Genomic DNA, 23,125 nt, shown 5'->3' with positions numbered 1-23,125 from the left:
ATATTTACTCCTGTTTTGCCATCTGCTTATATATGCACATAAAACGTGTGACTCCCAGAACGTGGAGCAGCAGAATAACAGCCGCAGCTTTTCATCACAAAATAAAGGTATAAAAATCACTACATATCTTTTCTTTCTAATAAAAAAGGTACCTTTGCACAAAAGAAAGAATAATATATAATAAAAAGTATCCCCACACACACACCTTTCAGTGGAATATGTACTTCTTAGCTCTAGTTTTTACTAAAGGGTTGCCTAAAAAAAACTCAAATCGTCCCCCTAAATCCCTACCATCTTGGTTATGTAATGAATTTTAAAAATAATAATTAAAAAACCCCCAACAACAACAAAATCTAGAGAATTGTTTATCATTAGAAGAAAATATCCACCCCAGCCCTCAGTGAGGTTCCTACAGGATGAACATCCCCAAAGACCCTCCCACCTGAGCATCTTGACATACCTTAGAAAAAAAAAATCAAATCTTGCTACTGACACAGAAGAGAAATTCTGTTACACTGCTCCTTCACACAGCCTGAGCAGAACCCAAGGAAGGAAGCAGCCAGTCCCCAGACCAGGTCTTCTCACTGTACAGGAAACAAAGCAACTAACAGCCCCCACCTACAACCTCTCTATGCAGGTGGGGCTCCCTGCTCAGGTGTTTATCATTAAACTAAAGACTGACCCAAGATTGGAAGCACGTTTAATTAACTCGCTAAATAGAGATCAACAAAGCCAATTGAAATGTAAAAACTCTCTCCTTCCCTTAACTAACAAATTAATCTAAACACTGAACTCGTGATTAAAACGATAGACTGCATGCCCGTGCAGACTCCAAGCCTTGCAGCGAAGTGTCCAAGACAATTTCACAACTGCACCTTTCAAAAATAGCAAAAGCTATTTCCTCCAAGGGCAGACCTCAGCACAGCTACCTCCAGACTTCAGTTCCTTCAGCTTATTTTGAAAAAGATGACAAATAAAGTTAGATTGACTGGAGGACTTATGCCTCTGCTGGTCTCCAGCCCATGTGAGAAGAGAATTTTGCATTCTCCCTGGTCTTACAACACAGATTCTTTAGATAAAGAGGGGGGACTTGGCTGTTTTGGGGCTGGCTGTTTGTTTTTCCCCACTTAGTTCAGGGAAAGCACTGTTGTTGCTCAGGGGGGTGCGAGGTCTGTTTTAAGGCCAATCAGAATGAGAACATTTGGAATGGAGTTATGTAATGGTTCATAAAAACTTCAAACTCTCCATCTCCAGAGAGGGATGTCAGAGCTGGATAAACATTTCTCCTCCAGCCACTCGATCTCTCACAGAGTGCGCTCTCCCCATGTTAGTGCAGCAAGGAGAGTGTTGTTTACTATCAAGAGCCCGTGGACACTGCGCTTCACAACTTGCACTGGCGCAGTGTCTCTGCTACCCCACTTCAAGTTATCTCAGTGTTTCACAGTGGTTTGGGACACTTAAGTTGCCTACAACCAGCAGTTTCACCCAGAAGGGGTCATAATTTGTTTCTCATGATTGTAACAATCCAAGTCAGTAGTTGTTCTGTGTCCCATCCCACTCCAATCCAAGCGCGCTATTCCAGGTCAAGACATAGACTACTGCCCATCAGACCACAGTGGGAGGAGGCAGGTCTCAGCCTGAGCTTCAAACACACCACCAGACAGTATATTCAGTGTCTTGTGTGACTATAAAGAAATTAAAAGACTTATTTTACAGTGCATTTTAATTAAAAGTTCATTGTAAGAATTTTCTTTTAAGAACAGCATACTACATAGTAATGGAAATATGTAACTTCATCCTACAAATGGGACTGTCACCATATTGTTCTTACAATTCAAACATATGAAAAATAAAATATGATATTTAGCTTTATAAATACCCTCTTACCCCCCCTTTAAATCATCTCTTTTAAATAATAAAAGTATTTTCTCTTTCCCAGTACAGTGCATTTGCTATCTGCGAGCCACAAACCAAGTAGTCACATTAATGCCAAGGAAACAGCAACATTATTTGCAAAATATTGAGAGAAAATGGTAAAAAAATGTAGTAGTCAGCCCAGTGCTTATAGAAGAGACAATCAAGAATTGAAAAAACAGCACATTTTCATATTACATAGGACCATTATAATAACATAGAAAACAGTGCAGAACAGTTGGAAAAATATATAGCGCTTCTCAGCAAGCAGAAACTGAACTTTGGCACTTACTCATAAAAAGGCCTTTCAAAGCAAAACAAAACAAATTCACTTAATCACAGCTTGTATATTTATAAAAAAAAAAAAAGAGAGAGAGAGAGAAAGAGAGAGAGACATTGACTAAAGCAAGAGAAACAGAGGTCACTACAAATTCAGTACATTCAGCCTACAGAAAATACAAACAATCTTTCACCCATCCACCTATGCTGGGATCCTGGCAGGCAAGACGGGCTTTGGGCAGAACCTTACCTGAAGCTCTTCTACTTCAATGGAGCTATGCTGATTACACAGCCCTTTCTTCAAGCTCAGCTAGAATAAGATGCCTCAAACACATCGCCTCCTTATCATAAAATAAGAATTTATAATCTGCAAATTAAAAAGCAAGACCCTTACATTTAGACAGTGGCTGTTCTACCCTACCCATGGCTGCACCATAACCACTGTAGTGTAAGGATTAAGTGATTTATTTAAAAAGGGCTAGAAAATAATGGCTTCAGTTCAAAGGAGAGATGATAGACTGGAAGGAAGGATTCACATTTAGCCTATTAAAATCTCAGGTGTTTGTCAGCCCCGTACACTGTCAGAAGGAGAGCTATAGTTAGCATGTACATGGCTGTTCCCCCTCCCTGCCAGAACTGAAATACTAAGCTTTGGCCTAACCAGAAGGCGGCTGCAGGCCAGAGCATGAGTTTGGATCAGGCCACAAGAAAGCAAGGGCTGCTCTAGACAAGATTCCTTTACTGTCAGGCTCAATGCCCCAAACTATAGCAGCTATCTTTGCACTGAGGCAGTTTACTCCATTTTTTTTATTCTTTGGGGGAGTTAAGGTTGGGGAAGGGCAGAGAGAAAAGTGCTTTAGATTGCACGTAAGATTGTCCTACTAAAAAGGGGGCACTTGAATGGGAAAAGATTGCAGCTATAAATCTAGCAGACGCTCTTCACATGTCTCCACAGGCCATTTAGTAGCACCTCCAAACACATCAACGTTGTTATCAACCCAGGGTATGATGTTGCCAGGCATGTTGGTAGAGCAGTTAGCAATATTCGTGATGTCTTCAGCTTTTAAGACCCTGTCCCATATATTGAACTGGCTCATCTCCCCAACGAAGGCTTGAGTTGCATCAAATCTTCCTCCTACTGTGTCCTTCAGGCACACAAGAGTTAGGATTAGATGAAAAGGTTACTTCAGCATTTTCTTCTTCAAACTCAAAGACACACACCAACCCCCAGCCACGCTGCTAGAAGGAGGTACAGAGCTAGGTCAGAAACAAACAACTTCAAGTTTCCAGAGGACTACTTTAAACAAGGTGTTTGATGGAAAAGTTAAAAGCTCCAGTCTGAAATGTGTCAATTCAAAGCAAACAGTAGTGACCATGTTCCTTCACACGTATCTAACCCTGCCCCTAAGCAGTAGAGCAGGAAGGCAGCCTTAAACATTCGGGGTAATTTAGGAGCTATTTTGCAAGTTTGGCACAGGACAACTTCAGCAAGACCTGCACAGATGTGCAAGATTACTCCAAAAGCTGTATAGCTATAGATTAAACTAGAACTGCAGCCCTTGACCAGTTGTCTGCAGGGCCTATAAGATGTGATCTTTGGATCTAAAAAAACCAGCTTCTTCCACTTTTATCAAATTGTTAATTCAAACCATTACTGCATAAGCCTAAAAGGCATTTTTTGCTCTATCCACTATTCAAGAAATCACAGAAATCCCACATTTTACATTAGTAATCACACTAACATGAAAACAACAGCACAGGATAGAACCAAGCATCGTACAGGCAAAAGGAAGGAGTGTTACAGAAAGGCTGCCAGTCACTCACTAGCTGGAGCATCTACTGTGCAGTGTATTAGGACTCTGAGTTTCCCATCTGTTATTTGTCAAGGATAAGTGTCTAGTAAAATCAGTATAAAACTAATTTTTGATTGACCAGCTGTGAACCCCAGAGAAAGGCTATTTCCTCCTACTCATTACAATGTGGTTTTTTCAGTATATGTAATCATACAATGAACAGGTAGAGAAAAAAATGTGAAGATGAAAATCACATAACTCATAGGCAATACCTTAATAAGATGTTAACTAGAAAACGCAAGATTCATATCCTTTGAGTTTATTTCATACTCAAAAAGGACTTAACCCTAAACTCACGAATGCTTTCTGTTGGCAGTACTAATATATTAGCTTATGCATTAGGAGAGTTATCAAGTGTCAAATTTGGAGTGACAGACTACTCTAAAAGTGTGTTACATACCTCTAGAGCTGCTGAATTCAGTCTAGCAGGAGTTCTTCATAGCAGGTCAAATTACAAAAGATCCTGATATACCCACAGGCATTCCAGTGCCCATAGTTGTCAGTCCCCTCACCCCCATACACACACTTTCCCTGGCCTATTCCAGGACTTGAGGACTAACATTCTTATTATTCTTGGAATAAAGAGGAAAGGAAGGGGGAAAACCAGTAACTTGCTAAGGGGGACAGTCATTTTAGCTGCAGTTAAAAAAAGAATAAAACACAAAGCAAATATATTTGCTCTGCTTTCAGCAAGCTCCTTTTTGAGTGCTGAGACAACAGCACAGGGCAATTCTGTCCTTTTCTGTAAGTTCAGTGGCCACATTGCTAGTTACTGGCAATGAAAAATCTCAAAGGATTTAATTTAAGGCATTATTCAGATCACTGACAAAGCTGCACACTATGGCATTAAGAGTGGGAATAGAAATAGCTGCAACATGAATATTCTGAATATTTAATGAAACAAAAGATAGCAATGTGTGATTGCATTACGTACTTGTTGCTTTGCTTTTATCTTTCTGATACTGAGTGTACAACAGAACCAAGTGTTTAACAGAAACACTCACGCTGCAGTTTGAGGAGTTTTGATTTTTTCGTAAACCCTGAAACACAATGTCAGTCACTCACCTGTTCCTGACCCAGGATCAAGACACCCCCAGGTTTAATTGGGTGCCAAGGAGCAAGATTCTCTCCAGTGCCAAGCCTCTCTCCATCCTGAAAAGCCTCCCACATTCCATCTCTGGTTGTCCATGTTATACAGATATGATGCCATTTTCCATCACTAATAAAGAGAGGGAGCTGAGCAACCTACAAAAAATCCCAAGAATAATGAATGATGCAAACCAAGCCTACACAACATTTGAAAAGGGACAGTATTTACTCTGTCCTCCGAAGCAAAAATTTCAGCGGCAGAAGTGAGTCCACTTCTTCCCATTTCGTTCCATCTCTCCTGCATTCAGGAATACAGGGATGCCTTTTTTTTAAATGTGAGCTTTGATTCACCTAGAATCAAGTGACACAAGCACTAGAGTCTAAGCTGCTATCAGCCCACTGATGCTGCCTATCAATATGGCATTTGTTGTTTAAATCTCAGTGCTTAGTCCTAACTTTTCGTTCAGTGCTTACATTAAGCTTCTCTTTAAACCTGGGGCTAGGGCTCCAAATAGGGAGGAATCATGCTCCTTTAGGAATCCAATCTGAACATTCACTCAAGTCAACATAAAGAGACAAATTCAGCAGGCTACGGAGCAGCTATGAAGTGGAAGAAAGCCTCAGAGAGCATTAATAGTACTGACATAACACTGAAGAAAGTTATCACTAAAGATAAGCAGACTCGAGTCTCATTCTCTTCTACAAACCATTAAAAATAATTGGCTTTCCGATTTGATTAATTTGAGAGGATGATAAGGCTGTTAGAAGTCCTTAAATAGCCACATAACTGAAGCACCTCAGTTGTGTTGTAGATCTGTAAACACCTGATCCCCCAGAGATCAGAGTTACTAGGAAACCTAATTGAAGGTGAAGAGAAAGGATTTATAACCTGCTTTAATGCCAACTTTCAACAGGTCTTGTTCTCCTCAAGCCTCATTCTGAAGCTTGTCAGAAACCATCAGTGATATGAAACAGCGTAAGGCAATTGTTGCTTTATGCATCTAAAGTCTGAAAAAAAGTATTTAAGCTGATGTTCAGTCACTAAACACAACAAAACCATCACAATTACATGCCTTTTGCTCTGTCTTCTGCAAAATTATTTTCAACATGCCTGAATTTCTAGGATTAGAAACTAATACCGCAGCTGGCTTATATTTCACAGGTTTTGCAGCATTGTGGCTTCAAAAATTGCTTCCATTTCATAGAGAAAACAAGAAGCCAAGATCTGCTTGTAAATTCAGGACATGCATAAGCACGTGCCCATCTAGATGTTATGCTGCTTTGTCTCAACACATGAACACATATAACATTTGACTTTGTTGCGTGTACTTTTATGAACTTGCAACAAACAGATGGACAACTACAGACAAGCAGACACTACCATTTCAAACACCCAGAGCTGTCTTCTCTCAGAAAGAATAACAGTTACTAGAGAAGTACCAAGTGTTCAGGCGTTATTCTGATTATGTAGACAATAAAGAAGAGATAGTAGATTCTCACCTTATCATTAATTAACAGTTCAATTGGATTATTCCCCCATTCTATGAGGACAATTTCATTAGCCTGCCCAGGAACAGCATATGAGAAGGGAGTGCCAATTCCAGGAGAAGCACTTGATCTCAACCACAAGCACACAGTAAAAGCATACAGCTCTGGCAGAGTCTTCTTGATCTTCCCATACAAGTAGTTTGTACGAAGAGGAAGAGAGACTTTGAATTCATCAGGAGACTTAAATGCACTGTTACCTAGAATTACATTGAGGAAGAAAAACATTTAACATTAAACAAAAGAAGGTATTTGTAATTCAGGTTAAGAAACAATATAATGGACATTAAGAATCTTTGGAATTTTAATCCCTTTAGAGGAGTACTCAAAGAAATATATATTGAAGTAGTACTACTGAATGTTGATTTTGCAGCACAGAAAAATACAACTAGATTTTATAAACATCATGCTAATTACTTACTTTATTTTTCCTGCCTATTCAGAGCAAAAGAATAGATGGCAGACAACTAATGAGAGGCTATTAAATATTTTCTTTCTTCACTGCTTAGTTCATGGCTGGAGGCATGCCTATTTCAAAAAATTCTCTTCTTCAAAAGATATTTACTGTTACTAAACACAGATTCTCCAACATGCTCATTATTAAAGCATCACAACACTTTAAAACAGAATTTCTTTTCCTACTGCTGCTGCACAGGGAGCTAGGAGCAGCATGCCCATTTTACAGACAGCAGGCCAAGAAACAGGTTGATATTTTCATTTGAGGTGGCCAATCTGAAATAAGAAAGAGCTGACATATTCCAGAAAGGAGAGCTAAATTCAGTAGAACTGTTTTCTGTCCCACAGACAAATCAGGATGAGATCTGAACAAGTTCAAAGTGACCTAAAGAAAAATGCAATATAAAGTTATAAACTATGAAAGCATTTGACATTTGTTTCAATATCAAAGCAGAAATAATTATTTAGCTTTTTCTAAAAGATGTGATAAAAAACAGCGAGATATTCCACAAAAATGTTTTTGAAATTGAGTACTCTTACGATCAAGATGTTTTAAAGTTGCAATACTCTGTATTACATAGTTTGTGTATACTTCAGATGCAGATGCTTACAAGCAATTTTCTAGAATTAAATATTAAGATAGAAATCTCACATTGTGCCATAGAATAGAACTCCATAGTTTTGTAGTAGAGTTTCACCCTCAACCTTTTAGCAACCTGTTCTAAGTCCCACTCATTTCTTTTACTCACATTCCTGAAATAAATTCAATCCCCTTGCCAAGCTTCACACTCCAATCCAAAAGAAAAGCTGTTTTCACAAAAGGTTGCCACAATTCTTATATGTAATGTTTAAACCATTGGTATTCTCTCAGTCCTCAGAAGCAACTGAAGTGTTTTGACTGCATTTTTCAAAGAACGAGGGGGTGGAAGAAGAAAAAGCTTGTCTGATGCTTGTATCTGTCTTGAGGAACTTAGAGACCAAAACCAGAAATATTCTAAATTCTAAGCAAAAAAAAACCCAGAGTCTTAGGGCTAAAGTTGATCCACCTCCACGAGGCTGGTAGAAAACAACATCACCTTTTAAAAAGGAAAACATATTTCATTAAGAGTAGCAGTCATTCTGTGAAAGAACTTAAGCGAAACAATAATGGGTGAGAAAAGAACAATATTAGCCTCATTTTACATTTCTCAGTTTGTTCTCGTGACTTGAGAGCATCCAGAATTCCAAATGAATACAAGATCCATGGGTACATGCACAGGATAAGACAATCCTTTTCCTAGAGGATCTTGCCCGCTTTGTCCAAAGATGATTCAGAAACATCGTTATCCCCTTTCAGAGATGTAGGAAATAGTTCTAGACTTAGAAAATAACCTGTTCACTGCAAATATTGCCTGCATTTTACCTACAAAATCTACAAAATCATTAAGTTCTTCAATCGTTGCTACCCTCTCTTTGATTTGACAGAGGAACCAGAGGCAAAGAACAGCTCAGTTGCACTGTAATGGCAAATTACACAACTAAAAGAAAGCCCACGTCTTGGTTTCTGGCCCAAATTCTTTACTTCCCTGGAGACTTAAGACAGCCCTCTCCCCACACAAGAAATAACGGTGGGAACAGGCTATTTTTAAACTAAGTTACACATTCTTGTTCTCTCACCACTCCCCTTCTCTTTCTGATGACTTGCTTGATATGAGTCACATCTTTCAGAGACAAGGACTAGCATTAATTGCCCCACGAGACATTAACAGGACACTAACTCTCCAGAACTTCAGTTGCAGTTGGTGCTTTTTCTTGGCTCTCAGGAAACACTGAATGACAGAGCCAGAAGATCATCTCTTCTTCCTTTTTCCCCTCCTTCACACTTTTAAAATAAAAAAATAGATACTACATTACACAAATGGATCCATTAGGCTGCATTTTAAAAATCAAGAGATATGTATGTTTGCACCATTTTGAAAGCATGTCCATTAGCTGCTTTTAAGCAGAAAGTCTATTCACCTTGGAAAAATCATTTAAAGACTGGGCAGTGATGTCCACTGGCACTCTAGTCCCACACAGTCCATTCTGTAGATGTATCTAGTCAACGCATAAAGATAGTGCTGTTCTTTAGCTTGTTTCTATGAGCATTTGTAATTCAAATAAACATATTTTACTCAAGCATAGAGATCTCGGTAATAATTAATCTAAGTATCTGAATAAATTACTAGGATTAAGACAGTGTCCCCCAGTGGCACAACGTGTAATCTGCTGTAAACTCTAAAGGCTACATGCATGGAGTAGGACACAAGCACCTGCAGTTACCCAAAGTCGTAACTAGCAACAGAAAAGACCACCAGCAATACTTCTACAGCAGCAAGAAATGCTTCTGGTATAAATTGCCATTTTTCATGCCAAGTAAAGGCAGTTCTACTTAAACGTGTACTTGACATTATCTAAGTATTCACCTGACACCAATGTCATACTTCTTCCTATTTCCACTTGCCTCCTTATAGATCTTTCCATCCCACAGACACTAAGAGCTCCATCTTAGCCACCCACATACACCAAATTAGAGACAAGAAGCCAGAGGCCTGTCAAGAAGAAAGCCTGTGACAAAAGAAAAAGGGAATCTAAGGATCTGCACTGTCACCTGCTATTTAGGCCAGCAACTTAACTGTGTTCCCCTCAAGGGCCACATTTAGACTACTGCACTAGGAGGAGAGAGTAAACAAAATTAATCAGCATAGGGATGCATTTATATTCTGTGAAGATTACCTTTTTCTAATTCAGACACTCTTTCTAGCAATGCATTCAGGGCTGTCTCTGTTTTCTGCCGATGGGCTGATGTCTCATTATGAAGTAAAGACTTTTCATCCTCAAGCTCGGCCACTTTGCTCAGGAGTTGGCGTTCCAGGTCTCCGAGCCTCCGCTGAAGCATCTCTCGAAGGTCATTAGGCAGTGCAGCATATGACACATTGGCTCGGAGTTGATGCTTAAGGGGAAATGAGAAGAAAAAAAATTGTCATTTCTAAAACAGAAGCTGGGAAATGCAGATACACTCCTGATTCAGGCAGAAGAAAGCAAGATCGCAGAGTTCTCCAGCTAGTACATAAGAGGCATTGCTTTTTAGCACTTGTCATGTTCAGTGCTTTTATCAGCACTGTAGCTAAACAGGTCCTGAAACAAAAGGGCACTTGTGTTAGAGGCTTCCAGTGTTTCATATGAAGGAGTCTTCGTACATTTAAGTTCAATAAAATCAATAGAGGGCACCAGGTCTGATGCACTTCCATTAGTATGGCTACACATGGCACAGTACTCAATTTTTGCTTTATTCACTGCAAGTGATGTTGCCAATGTAAGCAACCAGAAAAATTGTTTCTTACATAAAAACTTAAGCTACTTCAAAAGCAAATTTACCCACGAAAGATTCATCACTTTTGATTTGCAAAATAAGTCAGATGTTCTTGAGATCAACTGTAATTATTAGCCAGTGGAAATATTTTTATTTAAACTAAAAAAAATACCACACACACTTTCTCAAGTAACACATCTATCTTTAAGGATACAAAGAAAGCAGCGGTTCAACCTACTATTCTCGTGGAATAGGCTTTTATAAGCCTAAAATAATACCTCAAAAAGACAGCAACAGTGAAAAAAAAAGGATGTCACACTACTGGTCATTCAAAACTGTACTAGAAAAGCAGTTCAGAGTGTTTAGACCTCACAGAATAACCTTTAGGAAGTTATTCACCATCCTCACATCACCACTGACTGCTTGGAGCACAGCAGGGGGATATACATGTAGCTCTGTGGGCGTGGAAAGCAAAAGAGCATGATCCCTGTGGGAATACTCCCTATAAAGTATTTCCACGAGTACCAATCAACCATGGGCACTGTCCAAAGGCTCGTGGAACTAAATTATCAGTGGGCTTGGACCAAATCCCCTTTCTATTTGCAGGTATACAGAACCAGGTTCCTTTTATTCTACATCAGTTTTAAATACGACTTTGGTTTAGTGTTTGATAGGAATGGTTGGACTCGATGATCCGGTGGGTCTCTTCCAACCTGGTTATTCTGTGATTCTATGATTCTGCTCACAACGTGCCCACCACGATCTCCTCGTTACCGCTGGTCTGTTCAGCACCATTTGCCACGATCTTATGGTCTGAGACAGCGGCTTTATATCATAGAGCCGCTTGGTGGAAAAGACCTTCGAGATCATCGAGTCCAACCGCACCTGTCCCCTACTAAAGCATCTCCCCAAGCACCTCGTCTACCCGTATTTAAACACCTCCAGGGATGGGGGCTCAACCACTTCCCCAGGCAGCCTGTTCCAGTGCCCAATGACCCTTTCGGTGAAGAAATTTTTCCTGATCTCTCAAATCCCACGAAGTCACATTCCCAGAAAGGGAGATTTAGACGTATTAACGCGGAAACTGCGCTGGTGACGAGCGGGGAAGCCGTAATCTCACCCCACGCGGCGGGAGGACGCGTTCGCAGAGGAGCCCTTGGTTAAAGCGAGGGGATAAACAACCAAGAACGAGATGAGGCAGCTCGGACCGGCGTCCGGGGAGCCGAGCGCCGCGGCCCCAGCGCCCCGAAGCCGCGGGGACGGCCCCGGCCCTACCTCCAGGCTCTCGAGGCGGTCCTTGAGGGTCTGCGTGGTGCGGCTCAGCTGGTCGATGACCTGCGCGGGGTCCCGCGGGAGGTCGCCCATCGTGTCCTTGCCCTTGCCCGGCTCCTTCTTCCAGGTGCCCGCGGCGGCTCTGCCGTCGGCGCCCTCGCAGCGGCTCAGCTTGCCGCTCAGCTCGCGGATGGCCTCCCGCTGGCTGCCGATCGTCTCCTTCTGCTGCAGGACGGTCTCCCGCAGCTGCAGCACGGCGGCTTTCAGCTCCTCCTCGGGGGGCGCCGCGGCTGCCGGGGCCGGCGGGCAGCCCGCGTCCAGCGGCAGCGACGTGCACACGAAGCGGCTCCCGGGGGGGCTGCTCTCCCGCTCCGCCGCCCGCCCGCCCGCGGCCACGGCCAGCAGCAGCCCCGCCACCACGGGCAGCATCCCGGCGGGCTCGGGGCAGGGCCGGGAGGCGGAGGGTCCGTCCCGCCGGGTCCCCGCGCCGCTCCGCGCCCGCCGCCGGCCGCCGGCTCTTATAGGCGGGGCGGGGGGGGGGGGCGCGGGGAGCGCCGATTGGCTGCGGCCGCGTGACGCGGGGGCCGCTCCCGGGCCGCTCCGAGGGGGCGAGCGCCGGGCTGACTCCCCTCGGCGGGGGCTCCGCGGGCCCCTTCACCGAATCGTAGGATCGTAGAATCACCGGGTCGGAAGAGACCCGCCGGATCATCGAGTCCAACCACCCCCATCCAGCACTAACCCATGTCCCTCAGCACCTCGTCCACCCGTCCCTTAAACCCCTCCAGGGAAGGGGACTCAACCCCCTCCCTGGGCAGCCTCTGCCAGGGACCAATGACCCTTTCTGTGAAGAATTTTTTCCTAATGTTCAGCCTGACCCTCCCCTGGTGGAGCTTGAGGCCATTCCCTCCCATCCTGTCCCCTGTCCCTTGGGAGAAGAGCCCAGCTCCCTCCTCTCCACAACCTCCTTTCAGGTAGTTGGAGAGAGCAATGAGGTCTCCCCTCAGCCTCCTCTTCTCCAGGCTAAACACCCCCAGGGCCCTCAGGCTTCTTCTCCAGCCCCTTCCCCAGCTTCCTTGCTCTTCTCTGGACTCGCTCCAGAGCCTCAACATCCTTCTTGTGGTGAGGGGCCCAGAACTGACCCCAGGATTCGAGGAGCGGTCTCACCAGTGCCGAGTACAGAGGGAGAAGAACCTCCCTGGCCCTGCTGGCCACGCCGTGTCTGATCCAAGCCAAGATGCCATTGGCCTTCTCGGCCACCTGGGCACACTTTACACAGCTGGGAAGTTTTTAGAATAGAACACACTGAGCTGAGGTCGGAAGCTCATCTCAGCAGCCCCTGAAAGCACGCGGGGTTTTGATGCCCCTGGGCCAGCTCACCCCAACCCTCCAGCAGCCGCCGCAGCTCCTGCTGCCTCCCCTCACACCCAGGGGACACGGAGGAGCTCGGCCTCCCTGCTCCTGCTTCGTCTGGGGTCTCCTCTGCTGAACCCCCTCCCGCTCGTGGGAGCCTTCGGGGGGCTGGGGGGGTCAGACCTGGGGAGCAACAAGCTGAACGGCGGCGCAAACCAAGATCGGCATTGAGATTTCTGAGCGAGGGGAAGGAGGTGGGAACGTTTGAAGACTCACTGGACTGTAAGCCCAGCACGGGTTTAGCTCTGCTGGTGGTGGTACCCGGTATTCTTAGTGCCGGGTTATTCTTATTCTTGCTTTAAATACATAAGTCGTGAAGGCTTGTGTGTTTTTCCAAGCACCACGCAAAAATAAGCTGAACGGTTCTTGCAAACTTCTTATGGAGATGCAGTGAAAGCTGTTATAGAATCATAGAATCACAGAATCACCAGGTTGGAAGAGACCGACCAGATCATCGAGTCCAACCATTCCTATCAAACACTAACCCATGTCCCTCAGCGCCTCATCCACCCGTCCCTTAAACCCCTCCAGGGAAGGTGACTCAACCCCCTCCCTGGGCAGCCTCTGCCAGGGACCAATGACCCTTTCTGTGAAAAATTTTTTCCTAATGTTCAGCCTGAACCTCAAAGAAATGAGACAGCTGAGCACAGGCTGGCTCTGGAGGATAAGCATGTCCTGGGAAACCATTCTGCCCAACTCCATCCCATGAGCAATCTCTGAACAACTCTGTTACCTCTACCAGAAAAGTAGAAACAATTTCCCTAGGCATCAGCAGAGGCTGCTAAGGATTCTAAAACATTGGAGTGGAATTTAAGGTTTTTAGGAAGTTTATATATGGAAATTAAAGACATTTTACCGTAGGGTGAGTTGCTGTTACTATGAAATGCATAACTTTTAAAGTGATAGTGAAAGAATAAGGAAAAAAGAATATGCAATCAAAAAGATTTTTAGCTTTTTCAGTCAACACGTGTATTGCTCTATGTTACAGAATGAGTTAGCAAGTTTAAAGGAGCATGTACCACAATGGTAGGTAAATCTGATTGTTCCGTGAAGTCCAGTTTATTTGTTCAGCTCCTCCAGCAGTGTCCTGCTTGGAAGCTGTGTTTGTCACAGCCGACTGCAGACGCTGTGAAGCCACAAAAGTGAGAGATGCAGCTCGTATTGCTTATCCAAGGGAAGGGAACACAGAGCACAGACAGAGTTCAGTAAGCAACCAGAAGCTCCGATTTCTGTCTGAATGCGTTTTGTCTGGAAATCAGGTCTCTAGAGACGGTTCTGCTTCCTAGTAGAGCAGAAAATAAGTACCTGCTGAAGTACAGAGGCTCTGGCTAATTCCTAGTTAGACATCTAACTTCCATTGAAATCAACAGGATAACATTGTTTCATCATTCTGCTGATAAAAATTCCAGATGCTGCAAAGGGGAGGATCATGCAAGTACACTAGGAATATTTCGTCTATCAATGGTGTCTTTCCAGTCCACGTAAGTCCAAGAAAAATTAAAACCTATATGCCATAATGTAGCAAAATTCTTGCTTAACATACAAGATTATTCTGTAACATCTGTATCACATTATAGCTAATTTCTCCTCAAAGTCATGCAAAGCAGTATGAAAAAGATTAATAAAATAATTGTTAAATGCTGGGTTTGCCTGTCCTCAAGGCCTGTCACCCTGCTGTCAGACAAAAGCTTCATTCCATCCTCTATAATCAATTGTGAGAGTTCCCTACGAAAAGATCCTCATGTTACTTAAAAGTAAACTTCAACATTCTGATCCTGATTTTAATACTCACTTTACAATTCATAGCTGTTCCTAAACAGATTTTGACTCAGTGAATGACAGTGATAAAGGCATTGCTCCTTTTTAAATTCATGCAATGTGTAGCTTGAAGGTCTTGCTTAATTATAGATAGATTTTTTGTCATAATCTCTTATTCAGGCAAGCTGAGAAGTAATACAAGCAGCAGCAAGCAATAAACATCTGACTTCCAAAGTTCTGTAAGGTATATGGTGGAAAATTGCTCATGACAACAAAAGTATTTTCCTTTATTACTGTACTGTTTCTTTTTTGACAGGGGGAGTCAGTAAAACAGCCAAGAATCTCAACAAAGACACTCAGTTACTGCACAGTGGGGCACAAATGCAGAGGAAGGGTGGACAGGCATGGAGAAAGGCAGGTATTATCCATCATCCTTCTTAACATTCTCAATATTTTTCTATGGTGCTTTAAAAAAAAAAAAAACCCAAACAACACAAATTACCCCAATTTACCCCACTTCCAGATTCAGAGACCTAATTTTAATGCATGTAATGATTTATGGAAACAGTGCTTGTGACTGTAGCCAGTGTTTTTTCACGTTCAAGGCCACATCCATCTTCATTTTGAGTGACTAACGAGCACCAGTACATTACCATAAATAATAAATTGTAAATCTTAAAAAAATTGAGAAACTATATCACTTTTACACTAATAAATAACATTTTAAAAGATAAACAAGCTTAATACTTGATAATTTGAGATATTTTAAAAAACAGTTGCAAGGAAGGGTTTTTTATGAAAGATGAACAGGTTACAGGCACAGTGATTATATTTCACTGTAGTGTAAAAGTTGATTGGGGTAGAGCACAGCGAGTACAGATAACTCACTATTGCATTTGAGAGGATTTTAAAACTCCCTGGCTCTGTGGCTGTCAGGCAGCCCAGCCTCTCTTCAGCCCACAGAATGGAGTTTTAATTTTTAATTTAACTTTGACAGTTTCTACTGCTTTCAAAAGGGCTTTATTCTCTTTGGAAACAGCTTTTGCTTGCTAGCTGCTATCTGTCTTTAACTTTGATGCACAACTGTAATATCTAATAGTGGAACTTCAATATGTATGTAAAATGCAGTTGGATTCTCAATAATGTGATATTCTTGTGTTTAGGATGAAGGTCTGGAATTCAGGAGATCCGGGATAAAACTTTGCCAACACACTTCTGTCTGGCCACTAACACAATCTTGCAATAAGTCTTTTAAATAAATTAGGGGACTCTGCCTCATTTTTAAAATGTAGCTTAAGCACATGACACGGTGTACAAGTGACTTCAGATGAAAGATAGGCTTATACTTTTGATACTTTGGTTTTGTTCCATTCATTACTGTCCAGATGTTCAGTGAAATATTGTCCTAATTATCTGAAAGGCTCAACTTAGCCTACCCCTACCAATCCAAGTTTAGAATCTTTTTATAGGTGACTAAGAACTTCAGGTCTTACTGTAATGGAAATTAAGCATTAACTGACAAGTAAAATTTTCAAAAGTGCTAACTGTCCAGCTTTGCCAGTAACTACTGAAATTTTACAACCTGGCCCTAGGGACATTTGAAAAAAAAAATCTTTAATTTCTGTATGCCCCCTTTCTCAATATGTTTAAGGATGTTTCAAGAAATGGGGTATCTGCAAAGTGCTGGTATCATGAAATTTAGGGGGGAAGAGAAACAACAATTTAGGGGGGAAGATGAACCAGTTCCAGGAAAAGAAATACAAATCTTGGGTTTGCCTATAGAAGTTATAAGTCACAGCATCCAGGAATATTGCAGCATGAGGATTTTGTTCAACATAGTTTAGATGTTTTTACTATTCCCATCTTATCTAGCTTTTATGGATAAAATACAGATAGAATATTAGAAGAAACCAGTCATTAAGAAACATATTCCCTTTATCTTTCCATATCCTAGGCTGATCTATGAAAATCATAAATGAAATATGTATTCCCTTTTAAGTCAACAGGATTTTTGCCACTGATCTGAATAAATTCAGGATTTCTCTAGATCATCTAAATAATACATTACTTTTCTGAGAATTGTTAATTAGGATGATCTTCCTTCTAGCAGAAGAAAAACAGAACTGGTTGCAAAGGTACTCACTGTAAAAACTAACTTTGTTGGAGAGATTGACTGCAGGAATTTTCCTGTCAATACATGTCAATATATTTTAAAGTCTACATATATATAAAATATATTGCAAAGCATCAAATGCTATACGTGTTCAGAACTGGATATTTATGACTCAAGTTTCTCTTCAAAACTCTCACTCCACTTAGATTTGGTGGTTTTGCAAAATAAGAAGCTACTGTGAAAAGACCTTCCATACACTTCTTTTTGTAGCGAGCGAGATACATTTCCTCTTTACTAACTCTGTTAGCACCACTTCCCACATGGATTATAGCTTTCAGTACCTATGACACACAATTATTATATGCCATTGCAGGCGTCTCAGTGCTTTGTACAGGAGCAGGATAAAATACCTTCCGTTACACCTCCAAATACTGCAGTATGGGTAATTATTACAGTCCACACTCGGGCCTGCTTTGCTGGGTTTCTAGAGTCAATAAGCTTATGGGAGCCCTTCAAAATCCTTTTAGTCCTACAAACTCTAAATTCCAGTAGCAGGTGAAGAGTTTCCCTGTTGCTGGCCAGGAAATTGTGTCCTTTATCCCTGTCATTATTGTATTTGAAAATTCTGTTTCCTTTCTGTGATACAGTTACATAAACCACAAATACCTGGTTATATCAATCATTTATACTGATGCATGTATGTACTTGATGCATGCACACACTTACAAATTAAATATATTTTTCAAGTCACCACATCACCAGACTTGGACTTTGAGATACGGTTCACAGAATAGAATGTGATGTACCCACCTTGTGACAAAGAAAGAAAGGAAAGAATACATCAGAGATTAGAAATCCAGGACAAAAGGCAGAACAACTTTCAGTGCCTTTCCATTATAGAACATTACGATAGAAGAAGCTCGGTCTTTCATGTCAGTGAGTTAGTTTTCCAATTCTGTCAGAAGTGGAGGGATAACCTTGAGTTCTCCCTGCTGGGATTTCCCTCATCCTTTCACTATTTTTGTGTCTCATTCTGTGGGTGACAATTAGAAATGCTATTATGTCCTGAACTGTACGAAATGTGAAATGCCAAAGCACCTGGTGTTCTAAGATGATGTTAAGTCACCTCAATAGGTTTCATCTCAAGTTCTGATGAGTGTGACAAAGTAACGATCCATGGAAAGGCTCCACGGAGTTCTGGTAGGCCAAGGAAAAAAAAAAAAGTCATTGTCTGTGGAGCTTTTTGCAAGAAACTAGAATGGACACAGATGGAAGAAGACTGACGCAAGACAATTACAAAATAAAGGGTTACGTAATTTTATCTAAGGATTCTGCTCCAAGCATGTTCCAGATAAAATACCTGGGGACAGGCTGTAGATTTGATAGTGAATCAGGAGATAAGTTTATTTACACCGGCGCTTAGATTTGGCTGTACTGTAATCAGAAGTAGCTCCACTACTGACCTGTATCAGGTATTTAATCCCCTGGCTCTTTTAAGATTATAATTGACTTGCCATTGTACTAACTCTGTTTGGCCAGGCTGCAAACATATATTCAGAGTGGTAGATCTGAATAAACTTACTTGATTTTACTGATCAGAACAGATTGACTTTATGCTTCCTGCCACTTGCCCAATTCCATTTTGCTTTAACCTGTTATCTTTTCATCATTTAAGATGACAAGGTCTCTGGGGAAGTGAATGTCCCTTTTTATATGCGTTTTGCAGTACCTAGCTAACTCCCCACTAACATCAAATACAAATATTCAGTACTGTAATGGTATTACCCCCATCTATGTTTTCATTATCTGAGATCTGAATTCACTGGTAATTTTATATTTAATTGCTTTGTTCAGTATCTTTTACACAGTATACCATCATGAAGTTTCTTTCTTTGCAGACTGATGGATGTTCATTAGGAAACATTTACCAAAATAGTAGTAATGCAATGGAAAATATTTCAATACTTTGCATTTAAATGGTTAGCAATATTTTAAGTATTGCGAAATGAATGGCGTTGAGGCAATGATTTGTGAAACAGATCCCACCTCAATGTTTTTAATCTTCAGCCTGTGAAAAATACTTTGGACTATGAAAGAGCATGTTCTACATCCTTGCTGTGCCTCTGTATGTGAAGAGTGTGAAAAAATCACTAATTGTCTGCCTAGCTGACTGTAGGGCAGAAAAAAATCCTGTTCATCTAGGTTTGATTGAAAATTGAGTTAACTGCCAGTGCCCACACAAACCAGAAAAATAGGATTAAGGGCCAAAAAGATATTAACAGTAGACATGTTGTACATCTGCTTTGACAGATGATTTTCACACTTCACACGTTTAACTAAAGATCACTTTCGCAGCAGTTCTTATGAAGCTAAGCCTTCTAAATGAAATTATTAAAAAACAAGGATTAAAGCATCAAAATCTAAGCTCCCATAAAACTATCCAAAATGTTAACAGTAATGATAAAGCAAATAAAGTAGAGCACTTCCATACAAATGTTCAAAATAATGAGATGTCTACACATCAAAATCTGATCAATCTGTTTGTTCAATGCTAAGAGCCTTAGTCATCTACTTATTTCACTAACTCTGTGAATCATTAAGCATACGCCAAACTAATTTTTATCTGTGATTATGAACGTACACTGTATTCCATAGGCTGTTAAAATTGTAAGAATAAGACTAAGAGAATCACCGTTAGCTTCTTTCTGCTTGTAAAATGACTGCAACCAGATACCCTCCAAAAATTATGACTTGAAGTGATGTTTTAGCCTGGATCAATGGCAAAGAATTCAATACAGAGCCATTGAGCTCAACAAGTCAAGGAATTTCTTTTCTGGTTTTTTGATCTCATAAAGGGCTTAGTATCAGAGCTGTTCAAGGAAATGCTACAAATCCTAAAGTGCAAATTCAAATCCTGATCCTGTACTACAATTCAGAGTTGTGCTTTATAGCATACTGCATTGGGCTCAGTCACCAACCCTCTTCCTCCATTTTCCAAGCTGGAAGTTAGAGGTAATGCAACAGCAATGAAACTGAGTGCTGGGAAAACTAAGCATTTTCTCTTTTGATGATTAAAGAACTCTTGTTAGAGGTTGTAATGTTTCTGCTTATTCAGAAAGACAGCTCCACTATGAAATTCGTTATTGGTAAGTGGTTTTACTTTTTTCCCCAAGATAGATTTGATACAAGCTCTTGACATTCAAAATAAAGTAAAACAGAACGAGAATAACTGTGAGCACTGCTCCAGAGAAAGGTGGAGAGAGGGAGCTTTTGTGAATGAGGTTCATTACAAAATCAGATTTGCTCCATAGTTTCTCTCCAATTGCAGTAAAGGCAAGATTTGTATGAGTATATCATTGCTGATTGCACCACTGGGATTCTCAATTAAATGGTTTGGTCTTTATAATAAGTGTAACTGATACAAAAAGGATCACTGAGCAGCAGGTGGAGGGTTCCAGATTATGACAAGTAGATTATTCAAGTAAGAACCACATAAAAAAACAACTGCCACCTTCAAGACTTTTTAAGAACTATGTAATAACGAAAGGTGTATTTCTCTCTGAACTGTACTCATTCAATCTCAGTAGATATTCACATCTGTAAGAGTCCCTGGGTCAGCACACTGAAAGTTACTGCCTAGTCTAAAGCCAACTGGGCAATCCTTGTGTCTAATCTGAAATCACAGCTTAGAACTTTTAGTGAGACACATTGTTTCATAACATGGTTTATCTACCCAGAGTTGTTCCAAAGCGCTCCAGTCTTCTAAAAATAACCCAGCCTTTTGTATGCAGCTCTCAACAGACATTGAATGAACTTAAGCAGACACCGTGAGAAAAGCAGGGTAACTCCAAGCTCAGTTGGGCAAGAGAAAGAGTCCATAATTTCTCTGAAGCTAGCCTGGACTATCTGGAAGCATTTGCTGTGAGAAGTTTAAAAACTGAAATACTATTTAAAAATCACACATGAGAAAATTATTTTGGAATAATCTGTTTCCCGGGATATGAACTGATGTATCCTAGGTGCATTACTGAACTCTCAGAAAGTACTGAACGTACTGCAGTGGCAGCCTCTAATTAATCCATTGAGTACCATTAATCCAACTGCCAATGTGTATGTACTGCTTGCATAACAAATACTTTGGAAATAGCACCTTGCATTTGAGCATAATGAGGTAAGTGCATGATACATCTGGTGTAATTTTAAAAGGGCATGTTTATCTTTGAAAGCCAATACATATCATGCTGAGGGGCCATATATTTTGCACGCTAGCTTTCTGGAGGACAATTTTCCACATCTAATTAAAACCCTTTTATATTTCCATTAATTGGTTAACTCTTCTTTACATGAGACTTTACCTGGAATTCATGCTCTCATTGTCATTTCTTTCATCCTGTCCATTCACTGGTCTTGTGCACTATCATTTATCTGTCAACCCTCCTCATCTCTGGCTTATTTTGAGTAATTTTTAGAATTTTATTCCAGGTTTTTTGCATCGTAATTTGACTCATCTGACCTAATACTTCAAAGATGTTTTCTTTTTCTTGTTGACTGAAAGAGATTTATAGGACTAAATCTTCTGTGTGGGTGCTGTATCTTATGAAGTCTATTGTTGTAAGGTTATGCTGTGATTTTTTAGTGAACATTCCCACTCATAAATCCTGTTGTCTATAATATTTACAGAAAGCAAATGCAAGAGGCACCAACATGGCTAAAATAAATTCAACTCAACATTTAAACAATCACAAAAAAACATTTGTTTAAAGTCTGCTTAGCTGCATGTGAGATTTCTGAAGCGTGTCAAATTTCTTTATAGTGAAGTCACTGCAGCTCATTGTTTAAATCACATACAAGTTTTAATTATTTCCCTTATTAAAGCTTTATTTCAATAATCTAACCAGTCTGAGCATGTCCCTAGTTAAGCTGTATCAATAACCCTACCTCTGTGTGCTATGTTTGAATAACCCGTAAGCATATTAAGACATTAATTTATGTGGGATTTGTAATATATTATGCACATAGATGAAAGTGGCAAAGGTTTTAGCCTCATCAATGAAGCCTCAAAGGAGCAGTTATGGTGTAACTACATGGTCTCAACCACATGTAATTCTTTGGGCTAAAAGACAAAAAAGCCCACAATATATTTCAAGTATTAATTCTCAAGTCTATTGCTGTATGGTTTTTGAGCGCATCCAGGATTAAATTTCCTGAACTAGAAGTAAAGGGCCACAAATAAGATATAACAAGGAGTCCTTGTTTTGATGCAAAAGTACATTTTATCCTTCAATTTCAGATAAAATTATTCCTTTGAGAACCCTAGCTTAAGAAGGACTTTCAGGATGTCAGATACTTGCTGCTTCCAAAACCCAGTTTTACAAGTGACAAAAATTAAATGTTTGACAAGTCAGCTAGAGCAAGATGGAAGGTATGTCATTTATGACTGATCCTTTTATCATTTACACTTTTGTCACAACGAGAAATTTTACTTTGTTACCAGTGTTATACAAGTTCTGAAGAAGCCCAAAGTGAAGCTAAATAAAACACACTAAATTTCAGTATAAAAATATAACCTTTTCTGCCTAGGATGTAATTGTGACTCCACATAATTTGCAGGATTTTGTAGCTGGATTAGTTTAAGTGGACGTAATAACTGTTGACATAACAAAGCATTCTGACTTACTACTTTGGTCTTCAGTAAGCACAGCTCCATTGATTTCATTTTAATCAATCAGTTCACTAACTTTCTTCTATTAAATGAATGGCTTATTTCATTTGGGTTGTTTTGGTCTACAGGGCTAAATATCCAGTTTCCTATACCCCTGTGGATAAAATTGAAGTCCCCTCTAGTCAACAAGAAGGTGATTAGGCTTTGAGCATACAGATAAGCTTATTATAGCAAACACGGAACCTGTTCCCAGTAACAGTTGTAGAATCTGCTCATGCGCTTGTCACACTTGATAGGCGTTCATCTAATCTGCTGCCAGGGACTGAAGCCAAATGTAGATCAGATATTTTCCTATTATTTAAATCTTTAAGTACATATTAGTAATCTAATTACTATCTGCCCAATGGCACTAGGACAGTCTATTATTCCATGCAAAAAGTGTC

General features: G+C 40.7%; 1 protein-coding gene across 1 annotated transcript; it reads right to left on the bottom strand.

Moving 5' to 3' along the window:
• Positions 1-1,843: 1,843 nt before the first annotated feature.
• On the bottom strand, positions 1,844-12,188 carry NPTX2 (neuronal pentraxin 2). Its single transcript, XM_069870316.1, has 5 exons — positions 11,743-12,188; positions 9,891-10,107; positions 6,636-6,880; positions 5,112-5,291; positions 1,844-3,338 (listed from the first exon to the last, which is right to left on the bottom strand). The coding sequence occupies exons 1-5, from the start codon at positions 12,166-12,168 to the stop codon at positions 3,111-3,113; spliced, it is 1,296 nt and encodes a 431-aa protein (XP_069726417.1). The 5' UTR covers positions 12,169-12,188; the 3' UTR covers positions 1,844-3,110.
• Between the last annotated feature and the right edge of the window lie 10,937 nt (positions 12,189-23,125).

Source organism: Phaenicophaeus curvirostris, chromosome 16, assembly GCF_032191515.1.
Source record: "Phaenicophaeus curvirostris isolate KB17595 chromosome 16, BPBGC_Pcur_1.0, whole genome shotgun sequence".
Lineage (NCBI taxonomy): Eukaryota > Metazoa > Chordata > Aves > Cuculiformes > Cuculidae > Phaenicophaeus > Phaenicophaeus curvirostris.
The sequence above is the reverse complement of the archived record's forward strand: the minus strand, read 5'-3'. Positions and strand labels throughout refer to the sequence as shown.

Bases quoted from the DNA above. Each gene is read 5' to 3' on its own strand.
- NPTX2 (XM_069870316.1), bottom strand. From the start codon at position 12,168: ATGCTGCCCGTGGTGGCGGGGCTGCTGCTGGCCGTGGCCGCGGGCGGG. The intron at 6,881-9,890 runs GTAATCTTCACA...ATGTAATTCTAG, and splicing joins AGTGTCTGAATTAGAAAAAG to GTAACAGTGCATTTAAGTCT. The intron at 5,292-6,635 runs GTGAGAATCTAC...GATTTTTTGTAG, and splicing joins AACTGTTAATTAATGATAAG to GTTGCTCAGCTCCCTCTCTT.